Source organism: Anas platyrhynchos, chromosome 2, assembly GCF_047663525.1.
Source record: "Anas platyrhynchos isolate ZD024472 breed Pekin duck chromosome 2, IASCAAS_PekinDuck_T2T, whole genome shotgun sequence".
Taxonomy (NCBI): domain Eukaryota; kingdom Metazoa; phylum Chordata; class Aves; order Anseriformes; family Anatidae; genus Anas; species Anas platyrhynchos.
The window spans coordinates 63,742,865-63,755,825 of record NC_092588.1 but is presented as its reverse complement, the minus strand read 5'-3'; the positions used below and the strand labels follow the sequence as shown (position 1 = coordinate 63,755,825).

Sequence of the window (12,961 nt, the reverse complement as noted above, 5' to 3'; positions counted from 1 at the left end):
TCACCACCTGTAACGTAACGTCAGCTTGTAGCATGTCGTGCAGCCTGCCAAAGCCTCTTCAAAATATAGCATTATTTTTATACTAAAATTTAAAAACAAAGACCAAACCAAAACCAAAACGATAGCAACAACAACAAAAACCACAAGAGGTCAACCAACAAATATGCTTCAGTCAAAAAAAAAAAAAAAGGTCTCCCTTGTACACACTGTACCTAATAAGGGATAGTAACAGAAAGGAGTAGTAAAGAGTAGTAAAGGAAAATAACATCCATAAATAATTCTGCTGTTTTTCTCTGCAGTCCACCTATAAGTTTTAGTTAGTCAAACTCCTTCAAAATAGGCTTTTAATTCTCCTTTTCTTAAATACAGCTTTAGAGAAGATTTTAATTGTTGAGTCCTTAATCCAGATTTTGCAGATTTTGTGAATACTGCAGTAACAGAAGAAATGAAAACTTTCTTCAAATTTGGAATTCTTGTTCTGTACATCTGAACATGCATATTTGGCTTTCATTGTATGGTGTGGCAGACAGCTACAAAAACAAAGTGTAGCCTATTATAGCTTTAGTCAACACTTCAAACTTTAGATCTTGCTTATACCAAAAGAAAGTGATCTTCCTGGCTGTTTAAGCAAGGCTATTTCCCATTGGGCATACAGTAAATACAGGTAATACGGTAGTTTCTTTACTTTAACGTTGTATTTAAACAGACATTGTAAACACGAATGATAATAGCTTCAAAAAAAAGGAGCACAAAGTAGCTACAGGTATTACATCTGTCCCAAGCCTCTTTGCTAGTTTAAGTATTCTACAGTCATGTTTTCCTGTTTCCTAAAGTATGTTGAGGAAGGGTGGGGGTTATCCCATTATTTCGTAAAAAACACACAAACAGCATAGGAGGAAATGCACAACATTTCCAAAGCAACATCTCATACGCAAGATAAGTACGTTCAATAGTAGAGATTAGATCTTTCTTTTTTCACTTTACCAATATAATATGACATTTTAATTTTACTCACTGTTAGTAGAAAGCATCAATAAGCAAGAGGGAGACTTTTAATGGCATACTGATATCTTAAAGAGACCTACCTTGAAAGAAACTTTTGACTCGTAGATAGCTGACGCTAAGGCGCAACACGGACAGTTTGTCCAGCTTGGATATTATGTCAGGGGGGAAAGGCAGGAGGCTGGCCAGATGGTCAAGTTCTGCATTCAGACGGTCCCTGTGCCTCTTTGAAGGATTTGATTTTTCATTCCCAGCTGCAGGCCTTCTGTGGTGGAGAAGAGAATCACATTTTCGATTACCTGTTTTACCTCCAGGTAGTACCACCAGGGACTGAGATGTTGTCTGCAGTCAGTTGCTAACAGGTGTAGTTAATCTAGGTTCTGTGCAAATCTGCTCAGTTTCTATCCCCTGCTGAAAAGATATTTTACTTTTTGTCATTCTGCATTTGCCATTGTGCAAAGACATGGACATTGGCCTCTCATTTCACATCCACCCAGTGGAAAAAAGATGAAGAAATGATCCCTCTTATTCAGGACCCTCTGATCTTAGGGGAATGGGTGCTACCTTTGTGTCTGAGTGTACACCAGAAAAAAAAACGATTTCTCATCTATGGTGTACAAATTAGTATCTGAAGAGCAGAATAAAATAACTGTGACTAATGGATGAACCTATTTAGCACCCACTGTATTTATTTAAAGCATCTTAGTGCCCTCCATTTAATGACTCAGAATTAACCCGTAGCTCAGGAGATAATCAAGAAAAGAGCCTGTCTTTGGACATGATAAAAAGAGTGTGGGAAGCAACGTGAAGAGACATTCTTTTGCTAGGCTCAAAACTCCCATGAACGTTCTCCAATTTATCTTTTGTATGTCAGTAGTAACGAAGGTAAGAATTTGGTTTCTCTCTTGAGAACATTCATATTCCTCCCAAAACATTAAGATTAACGTTATTCAGATTTCAAAACCAAACACTCCTACTCCAGCCCCATAGTGTGTCCCTCTCATGCAGTGAACAGGACCAGATATTTCAGAACAGTTGTGAAAATGTGCAAGATGAAATGCATCACCAGCGAGGAACGTGTCAAATCAAAGTTGCACAGGCAAAATGATGAATTTTAAACTACTCAGTTTTGGGGTGTCCAGCATGACAGCAAGGGGTGATCAGTGGCAAAGCACAGACTTGTCACATAAGCACCAAGACATTTGCGGTGAGGTCAAGAAGGCTGTTATCTCCAGCAGACAGCCATTGCTGGACAAAGCAGTAGTCACATGCTTCATCCAAAAATAAGCCACAGGCCACTGGAGCTGCAAACTGCATGAATACACAATCGCCAAGGCCTTACAGCAACCCAGGGCAGCAGCTGAGCTAGCATCGCCCCGGGCACTTGGTGTTGTGTCTGATGGTCTCCACCACACTCCCACATCACCCTTTTTCTGTTTGGTATTATGGCACGTTGCCACATTTCTCCTGAGGCCCTTTCTTCAGAAGAGACATTTAGAGAAAGATCATGGGGGAAAAGAGTGGAAAAATACTGCAAGAATGGGAAATGGTGGACAAGGAAAAGATGGGTGTGCTAACAGCTTCCACTTCCACCTAAGCAAAGGCAAGAAGCTTAAGCTTGTGCAGCTTAGCTCCAGTGGAGAAACAGAGTGCATCTAGTCACTTGTAGCACATTTCTGCTGCAGTTTGACACGCCACATATTTACTCTATTTTTCAATGAAAATTTTAATTTTGAGCATTAGTATTTCACAAGGTGGTCAAAGGGTTAAAGTACAACATACTTTGAGTGTTCTCTTCTTATGCAATCTTAATTCAGCTTTTTAAGTAGTTAGAAGAAAAATATTATGTTCAGGAATTAGTAAAAAAGATCAATGTTATGTACATGGGATTGCTGACTTTGCTACAGAGTGAAAACCTGTCAAGTCAAACCAGATTTGAAAAAATCATTGCTATCTTTGTGAGCATTCAGTTCAATTTGACAGGATAGCATCAACACACAGACAGAATAAAGAAATATTCAAGATAGGTGTCAATGAAAACACATAATTCCTTATTTGTCATTCAAAGTTGCCTAAAATGGTACACGGTCCTTCAATAAGGCAATGAGCTGCTTTCAGAGGCATGGGGGAGATTTTATGGATTGGGGATTTCCTCTATGAGAGAGAGAAAATATCCAACAACTAATGCAATCCACAAAGAAGGACTACTCTTTGTTCATAATTGGTACTAACTTTTTGGAGTCAATCCTGAAGCTCAGCCATTCTCAGTTTTGACACCAAAAGGATGTCTGATGTGTGGAGAGCAATAATTTCGTAGGAATATAGCCTATAGTTCAGCTTAAGCTAAAGAACATAGACTTTTACTCATTGCCCTTTACACATGGCAAACAAACTGAAGTAAGGAAGCAACTTAGTACAGAAAAAAATAATTCCAATAAGGAAAATTAGGCCAATGAGTCCAAAAGATCAAAATTTTCAAGAGTAACATGGAATAGAAATTGTTCAAGCCTATTTACCATATAAACTATCAACTGCTCTATGCCAGAGAGGCATGGCAAATACATGGATTCCATTTGTACTAAGTAAGAGATCATTTGTCTGGAAATTACACGGAATGGTGTAAAGACTGCAAGAGAAAGTTCAGGACGGAGTCTTCCTGAAAACTCAAGGAAATGATTCAGGCAGTGAGTAAATCTAAACAAATGGAAGTTTGATGCAAATGGTAACTAGGTGCCAAGTGGATGAGATTTAAAACAATGCAAGTTCCATGGAAAGGCTAACTTAGCTGTCCTACAAAAGAAAACAGCAAGCAGGAAAATTCTTCAATGAGTTGTTTTGAGGTGAATGGAAATTCTAGCCCTTATTTTGAGCTGAAACTAGCCATGCTTGTCGTGTTTGTGTTAAAACTGATTCTAAAACTGCATAAATTGGGTCCTAAGGAACACAACACTCATTCTATAATTCCTCCTTTAATCTGCTTTTCATACACTACTACTACAATAAAGTGGCACCTGTACTTAACACAGTAAAGCCGGCATTTCCTCTTTGTGTTGTTAAATCATCCAAATTTTGCTCTGCATTAACAAGAATGGGTCCCTGCATGGGATCCATGCCACCAGTCCCTGTTCAGAAGGAAATGAGTGTGGGAGCTGATGCAGAGAACGTTTTCTGTTTCATTGGTATGTCAGGCATTGAGCCATTTGTGCTTCAATGATTCAATGTACCCATGACCCGTGGACTGCCACTTCTGTAAACCAGTTCGGAGAGCTTGCAGAGGAATTTCCTGCAGCTACAGCTCTTGTCTGCAGAGCATGGTATCTGCTCCTCCACTACCTGCTGCCCACTGAGGGAGCCCTGCCCCTTGAACAGAAAGTTCACTCTGAAGAAGTTTTCAAAGTATGCTGAAGTGTTAAACCCATGGAGGAGGATCTAAACTGAGAAAATCTAATCATCTAATAGGATGGGAAGCTTTCAGTAAGAAGGGAAAGGGAAGAGAAAGACCGTGAGATGCAATAGATAGACTAGGCACAAGTAACAGCAAGATGATTATCATGAACCAACTAACCGGCACCCACAGCTGCTGAGCTGTGCTTGGGCACTGCATCGATAGCCTGGCACAGCTGAGCTCCAGTGGCAACTGGCCATGTGCAGATGCTCACTGTCCCCTACAAGTGAAAAGGATTAAATGAGAAAAATCTGGTTGAAGGAAAGGTGACCCTTTTCCACTGTCCACCTCTTCTGAGTCTTCACGGCAAGAAAAGGGGAAAGCAGAACTAATGGTCACGAAGACATCATCCTGGCACAGCAGACGAGAGGTGGGATAGTGTGACACCAAGTAAGAGGAAGGGCTATGCCACAGAGGGCCTTAAAATGAGAACTAAGAAACAGGAGAGAGATGCACCTCCTGAGGTCTCTGTTTACCCTGGCACTGATACAGTTCTGGCTCAACTGGGCAGTTTGGAGCAGTTGTAGATACACTCAGAGCTAAGGCAGCTGAACTTGCCTTTAAAGAGCTGTAAAACATTACAAGAAATGTTTTGCAGAGAGAGAGAGCTTTACAAGTTGCCAGGGTTTGAGATGAAAAGTGGATGAATCTCAAATGGTAACTGTCCTGACGCATCACTCCAGCATCTTTAATATGAGTGTGAATTTCAATGCAGTGATTGTAGTTTGAGGTTAAAAACAAGATCTCTTTAGTTTTCACATGCTTGAGTTACTAGTAAAATGTTGGGTTTCCACAGGAAACAAACACTTAAGGAGAAAATATTTCCTTCACTCAAAATACTCCATTTTTCTGGATGAAAAGCATATCTGATGGAAAATATTCAACCAGCCTGAGCTCCAGGTGTTTGAACTGGTTCCATAAATGCCAAAATCCTTTAGTGTAGACCACATTTAATGGGGCTTGTTTGAAAGCTGTCTGTGACTAAAGGAGAACAGCTAGGATTTTATAATTATTTCTATATATGAAGGTCAAACTTAAACCTGATGTACTGTCTGAAGAATGGCAACCTAGTGAAGACAGTCTCTCCCAGTAGAGAAGACTGAAACATACTAGCTCTTGCAAATACAAATTTTCTACACGTTTTTTCATTGTCATATGTTTCTCTGCATTCTCCTGCGGAGCTTCTTCATATGTTTTCCTCTTTATTCTGTAAAGCTACCTCAGAATACAGTTGGTGATGTCCTGTCCACGAATACTTAAGAAAATTACATCTCCTGCTCAGACTAGCACCCATGAATCCCTACAGAGAGAGAAGTAGGACAAATCCGTAGAGGAAAATGTGCTATGCTATTAAACTAGACAAGTTCTACAAAAAGCAGCACAACATGGATCAAAAATCGTGGTTGAACATGCTATTAAATAAATAGGATATGCCTATCCTTCTAAATTCAAGATAAATTATTTGAGGCTGGTAAGGAGACCTCATAGTCCTGAAATGTCAGTAAGATCCATAGGACTGAATGGCATAGACTGTGAAAGGAGCTCTGGACTAGGTAAGTCAGTCATGGGCATTCAGAGCCCCGTTAGAGCAGGGTTAGGAAGTCCCTGAATGAGGGAATGAGCACAGGAAAGGCTTACCAGACACCAAGACCACAAAGAGATAAGGTTTGAGGAAGAGACTAGTGTTGCTAGGAAGTGAGAAATCATCTTCAGCAAGTGATAAGTAACTATTCACAGAAAATAGAGGACAGTCTCTAATGCGGGAGCTGCGTTATAATGACTCCAAGCATATGATCTCCCTTATTTAACCAAAACCAAGTTTCTTCATCAAAATTGTATATATCCTGGGTGGATAGGCTCGTGTTCAGGTACCAGCACTGCCATCTCGTAGCACAGATATTTTCAAAGTAGCACTACTTGCAATGGCTCAAAAGATAAAAACCTTGGTTTCCTCAAATTCATAGAGAATCTGCCTTTGATTTTGCTGAAGCCAGAATTTCCTAGAAGGCTCTTGAGGATACTTAGATCCTTTGATAGTGGGTAGCTTTCTTAGCCATTGCTTTTACCTAGAAGTCATCTCAGTGAGAAGTTCTAGCTAATATACACACTCCAAACATGAAGCTTAATGTTCCTCAAAGCAACTGCAGTGCTCCCTCCTTTCCCACAAAAGTTATGATTCATAAACAGTTCTGCACAGAGGCAATCTCATGTACTGGAGAAGTTCCACACCTCATGCATGTATGAAGTATCCAGATGCATACTTGAACAGTAGTGCAAAAACGCTGCATACATTTTGGGTCTAACACTCAGGTGTTGCAGAAAGATTACTGTTCTTCATTCATCATCTTTGTCTATTGAAATCCTCACCTGTGATGTATTTTACATTAAAAAAAAATATATCTTTTTTTAAGTGGCAACAAGTGGTTCGTGTGCAAATACTCTCCAAAATCCAAACAAAATCAGCAGTCTTCACCTAAACTTTCAGAGAAACTCCCCTTTGACTTTAGACAAATATATACAATTTTAAGCCAAGTGGGTTATTTTAGGAGCTCTGCTTTAATTACCTTCTCATCCTTAAATTGCCTGCAAAGACCACCAGCACTAGTTCACAATTTTAACATGCTACAAATGTGTTTCATAATCAAGTATAACTCAGAAGATGTGGAATGATTATATCAGAAGGCTTAATCTCACAGAGTGGTTTATGGCAAACTCATTTTACATTTGAGTTATAACATACTTTTTTCCTGCAATTTCAAGCATCATTTTAATACCATTGCATTTTTTTTTCTTCTTTGCCTTCACACATACAATTTCTATCGCATTTTTCTTCTGATGAAAGTGATTCCATAGTAAATAGTGGCTTGAATATGATGTGTTCTTTATGCAAAAAGTGAGTCACCAGTCTGCTTTTTCAGTTGGCTGAACTGACCCACTTTCCAGACTCACATGTGTTGAACGTAGTGATGCCACAAGCAAGGCTAAGCCAAGGAAGGGGAAAGGGGGCCATACCAGCATGCTGGTGCCACTCAACACACCGCTTCTTCCTGGCTGACAATTAGTCCACCAGTATCTTCTGCCTAGGAAAAAACACTGAGGTGCACACCTCAACAACCACCAGCCACCTTCTGGGACAGCCAGTGATGGGTAAGGATGCTCTGAACCACGCTCAGCATCGTTTCTGAAGCCACTGGAAACCACAAAGAGACAGCCTCTGGACCAGGAGTTTCTCACTGCAGTGAAAAAGATTGGGTCTCCCCTGGCTTGGCAGACCATGGGATGTGGGATTCGTCCTGCTGCCTCATTTCTACCACATGCATTTGGAGAAAGGTGCAACTGCCTCCTGATGAATATGATACTTAACTGTTTCTGAATGGGTTTCCTCCTTTTCCTCCCAGCATAGAGGCACTCCCCCGGAGGAATCATTGTTTTGATGCTGAAAAACAAAAGGAATAGGTGTCTTAGTTCAGAGGTTTCCGTGTTTCATACCACTGTACAAAATGACAGCACCAGGAAAGTTCATGTGAGGAAAATGTTTGTTCCTTGAGTGTGGCATTCAACAGCACTAAAAAGCACAGTGGCATTAGTTAAGATAGAAGCTTAAGGCTTATTCCAATTTCCTACCTTAATGCTATTATAATATTGATGTTTATATTCAATTTTCATTTTTTCAAATTACGCATACTATACATGGTATAAAAATGGGTATAAAATACATCCTGTTTACTCAATATGCAAATATATATATATATATTTTTCCTTCTAGGTTAATTTTTAAATTCAGCTAAGCAAATAAGAATGAATAATACTACCCATCATCTTTTGCAGGGAGGATTTCACAGCTTTTTTAATACACGAGAATATTGCCTTCCATTACTGAAACTGTGATAAGTAGGATGCCATTATTCAAATTAGCATTTGTCCAGGTCCTCACACCCTCATTTTTAAAGACGGAAAGTAGATCTGTTGGCAGCTCAAGAAGTGTCACACTGCGCTACGGTTAGCGCTGAGGACCAGATCCCAATGTAACGCTGATGGAGGTGACAATTTTCAGACAAACTATTGCTCTGTTTGGGCATGTTAGACATTGCAAGGTCTAAGAGAAGTCTTTGTGTTCAGTCTGTTCAAATCTTCCGGAGATTAGCCAAATAGCAAAGTCTCTTGATTTTCTGTCTGAAAGAGTATTTTAGTCTCACTGTATGCTCACAACAATGGGTGTAGATTGCCTGAGAGGTTACTGTATCTCAAGAGTATTCGCTGCTTTGTGCAAGATGTGAAATTAAGGGGACCTTCTATGTCACTGAATCAAATCCCATGCTATTGAAGACAGCTCTGTCATATAAAGCAAACCATAAGCTTAATGAACTTAACTTAAAAAAACTCTTTAGAGGTGTTTTGCTTTTCATCGAAAGACAGCTTTCTGATAACCAAAAACCTTACGCTTTCCAGCTTAAATTTGTTCATGGTCATTTTATACCCATTTGTTCTTCTGCCAACATTGTCTTTTAGTTTAAATAGCTCTTCCTCCTCCATTGTGTTTACTCATTGGCGTATTTTTAAATATCAGTCATATCTTCAGCCAGCCTTCATTTTTTCTATTCTAGGACAACCCAGACTGTTTCAATCCCCTCTCGTGTTACAAACTCCTTATTCTTCACATCATCTTAGGAGCCTTTCTCTTTATTTTACGTTTTCAATTAATCTGTCTAAAACATGCATAAACAGAATCATGAACAGCATATTAATTAAAGTCTAACTGCATTTCATATGTGTATATATATATGCATTAACAAACCATTAGTTTTTTATGGGAACTATCTCACTTGATATTAGTGTGACTGCATTTTCCTTTTTCATAGCCGTTATAAAACTCATGGAACGCAGTCACCCTGTGGTTACCTACTATGCACATTTTTCTGTCTTTGTGCATAACTTTCAACAAATAAATTCACAATTTACGAAGGAAATCTAACTTCTAGAGTCCGCATAGCTGGCCACCTTATTCATACAATTCATACAATTGGTTTCTATTACGTGAGAATTTTATCCACTTGTACCATCGATGGTGCAAGCAACTAAGTTTATTAGTACATTCCTGGTATTACATGAAATTTCTTAGTAAAAATAAGATTGTCTCCAAACTGATAGTTGAGGAACAATGCTTGTAGTTTCCCTCCTGCTCAGTCATTTTCCTTCCAGCACATGTTGTTGATCCAGTTCCTTCCTCCAACCCTTTCAATTCTTGTACTAGTCCTCTGCAGCACAGTATCCTTCACTAAATTCAGATAGGTCTACAGTATTTCTCTCCTCTGGAAAATCAGCTATTTTATTATCAGAAACCTATTAGGTTACCTTGGCAAGATTATCTAACTCTACATTTCATTTTTATTCCATTACACAAATAACCATGGTCATAAATTGTTCCTTCCTTTAGAATTTGTTCTAAAATATTTCACACTATAGAGATTAGAATAACAGGTCAGCAGTTGTCTCCTTTTAATTACAGCTGATGGTGGTAGTCACTCTCCACCAGTCACTCTCCATTGGGTGCAGCATCAGGTATATAATTCTTCCCAAAACACACAAATAAGTTTGGTTTGCACTGTTGCTGTGATGATTTCATGTGAAATCAAGCATGTGAACTGCCTGGCCACAGTCTACAAGGGATTGAATGCAGTGCAATAAATACTGCTCCAGATTAAGAAGGTTTGTTTATCTGGCAGGCTTTGCTTAGGTAAAGCCTTCTTGCCACCTTCAAAGACCTAGTTAGGTTAGATTAGCCTAGAATCCCATTTTCTGCAACAGTCTGCCAGTTTGAGCTCATCTATCTTGGTGGGTTTTCTACTTCAGGGGGAAGCTGGAATGGCGTGAAGATGCTAAAGGAATTGCTGTAGCTTCTTGTGAGACATTACATTAAAAGACATTTTCTTTACATTGTAATATTTTTGTGTTCTGAGTCCTTCCCGTTCATAATATGAATCTGTGACTCATAGTTCATGTTTCAAAACAGTGTCACATGCTAGACTTCCCTTCTCTTGCCTTTATGAGTAAAATTAAAAGGAAGAAAAAGACTTGGACAGCGTAATTCAACTGAAAACTGAAAGTTAAGACTTTATAGAATTTCCCAAAAGGACAATATTTTAAAACCCACTCTGGTTCAGCTGATGAATATGGGACAGCAACTAGAAGTAGATTAAAAAGACCTCAGTATACAGACAACTGAAAGGCAGGAAATAAATAGCAACCAATATAAGCTAGAACTTGTGACATGTAAAAAGTTGGTTAAGAAAGATAAAAGACCAAAGGAAAAATCACAAATTGAAAGGATAAAGAGAAAAAAATAGCTTGCTTTTTTAGATGAATATTATGGAAAAAAAAATGTGTACAGAGAAAAGGTAGATTTATTCAACAGATTTATTTCCAGTCTTTTTTGAAAAGAAGGAGACTCAAGTAAGAAAAAACCATGCACTCTTCGGGCTTTCTGTAGGAACTTTCCACAGAATTAGGACAAAGGGTTACCACAGCAACATGGTATGGAGCACTGCCTCAGCAAGTGAACACCAACGTCCTAGATATGTATACAGGCAAGAGTTACTTCTGCTACTACTGCTACTCTCCACCACTGGGGTGGCACAACCCATTTGCACAGCTCTTTCCCTAGAAGCCCACCAGCTTCACATGTGAGAAATGGGAAAAGGTTTGGGGGGACAATGCTCAGCTGCTCAGCACAGTTGTGCCCTTTTCTTTCTCTTTCCTTTTCCTTTCTCTTCTTGCAACACTTGAGAGTCCTCACATGCTCTCCCCTTGTTTGAGGGAGGAAGAAGATGAAGCCACAGCAGCAATGTTCTGCTCTGCAGCAGCAGGAGAGGGGGCTTGCAGACTCGAGGAGCTTCAGGAGGAGGAGAGCTAGGAGTGAAAGGAACAAAATAGCTGGGCTGGGAAAAAGCAGATGTGGGCCATGATCATTCACTTTCTTGTGTCAGATGCTTTTAATCAGTGATGCCATTAAGTTGTAATGAATCTCTGAACACTGAGGAATCCAAAGGTCTGAAAGACAGCTGCTATATGACAATATTCAGAGAAGGGAAACATAATGATCCAGCTAACCACCGGATGGTGACATTAACATCCGTCCCAAGCAAAATATCAGAAAAGCTGATAAGAAAGATGAATAACATCACTTAATAGAGTTCTACGGAATATCATGCACTTTGGAGGGAAACTTACAGAGAACTTATCAGATCTGGCTGATGAAGGAATTTACTGACACTAATAAATTATTTAACTCAGTAGCACAACATTCTCATTTTAAAAGGCCACAATGAAGTATTATAGAGTACAGTTTAAGTAGATAAATAATTAATCAAGTGACAGATCCAAAAAGGAGTAATCACTGAGAAAATACTGATAAAAAAAAAAAAAAAAGTTGGTTTTATGAAGACCTTGCAGGCATCAGGGCTCAATGGAAAACCAGCAATGATAAAATTTGCAATTATAAAAATGTAAATGAGTGGTCTTAAGCATTATTTTCTCTATTATGAAATAGAGGAAGATGGAGTGCCTGGTAGTCTGTTTCTGTTTATCCCCAATGCATTTTAACACAGTCAAACACAAACACATCTCAGAAAAGGGAATGCAAGTCATTGCTACTGCGTGCAGACTGCATCCTGAAACGGCAGTGATTCTTGAAAGAAATTAGGGATCAAGGTAAAAAATGAATACAATCTATACACTGAGCGCCAAGGGGAGAGCTGCTGCAAAGGTAGTTAATACAGCAGCTGAACCGAGTGAAGAGATTTTACCTCTGTTTACAGATACGATGAGGCTGGTATTGGAACAGTGTGCACAGTACCCGTGTGTTTTTCAAATACTGTTAGAAATGGGAAAGGGCAAGGAAAGAAAAACACAAAAATACTTGCAGGCTGAAGAAACTGCCTTGCACAGAATGAGTTCAGCCTACTTCCAAATCAAAAAGAATTTGGTGACTTGAATAAAGTACTATCATGGGGAAGACATGGGTGCTGAATTATTTTAATCTGAAACACAGCAAGCGCTTATAAATAGAAGCTGAAGCCAGATACATCCAAATAAGAAAAAAAGGCATTAATCTGTAACATTGTGAGTATTTAAACACTGGGGCAAGTTACAAATGATTTAGTGGATTCTCCATCCCCTGCTGCCTTGAAATCATTGTTAGATGTCCTCCTATATACAGTTTGTCCTAACAGAAGTTATGCCTAAGTGAAATACAAGCAGTTGGGCTGAATGCGGGCATTCTCAGAAATAAAATTAGGTAGCCTTGGCAGCTATGAGAGGTCAAATCACATTATCCGATGGCCTCTCCTTTCATGAAACGCTATGAATCATTTCCTAGCCTGAATGCGATCACACACCACGCAACCAATGTCCGAGCTGCATGAAAGGGCTGTGCAAACCACAAGTCAGAAGCCCAGGTTCGGAAGAGACAGCCTGGGAACAGGGAAGTGGTGCTCTCGGCCCCGGCTTGCCACAGAA

General features: G+C 39.4%; 1 protein-coding gene across 8 annotated transcripts in view; it reads right to left on the bottom strand.

Annotated features, from left to right (window-relative positions):
- The window catches only part of AHRR (aryl hydrocarbon receptor repressor), a 93,786-nt gene that overhangs the window by 68,544 nt on the left and 12,281 nt on the right, over nucleotides 1-12,961 (bottom strand). For 3 of the 8 annotated variants that reach the window (XM_072034863.1, XM_072034865.1, XM_072034864.1), the window contains 2 exons: nucleotides 7,815-7,883; nucleotides 1,086-1,271 (listed from right to left, as the gene is read on the bottom strand). In XM_072034863.1, the coding sequence (XP_071890964.1) occupies nucleotides 1,086-1,271; nucleotides 7,815-7,848 (220 nt within the window). In that variant the 5' untranslated portion in view covers nucleotides 7,849-7,883. Of the gene's footprint in view, nucleotides 1-1,085; nucleotides 1,272-7,811; nucleotides 7,884-12,961 lie in introns of all 8 variants that reach the window. The other 5 variants (XM_038175441.2, XM_038175443.2, XM_038175442.2 and 2 more) reach the window with 2 other exon arrangements.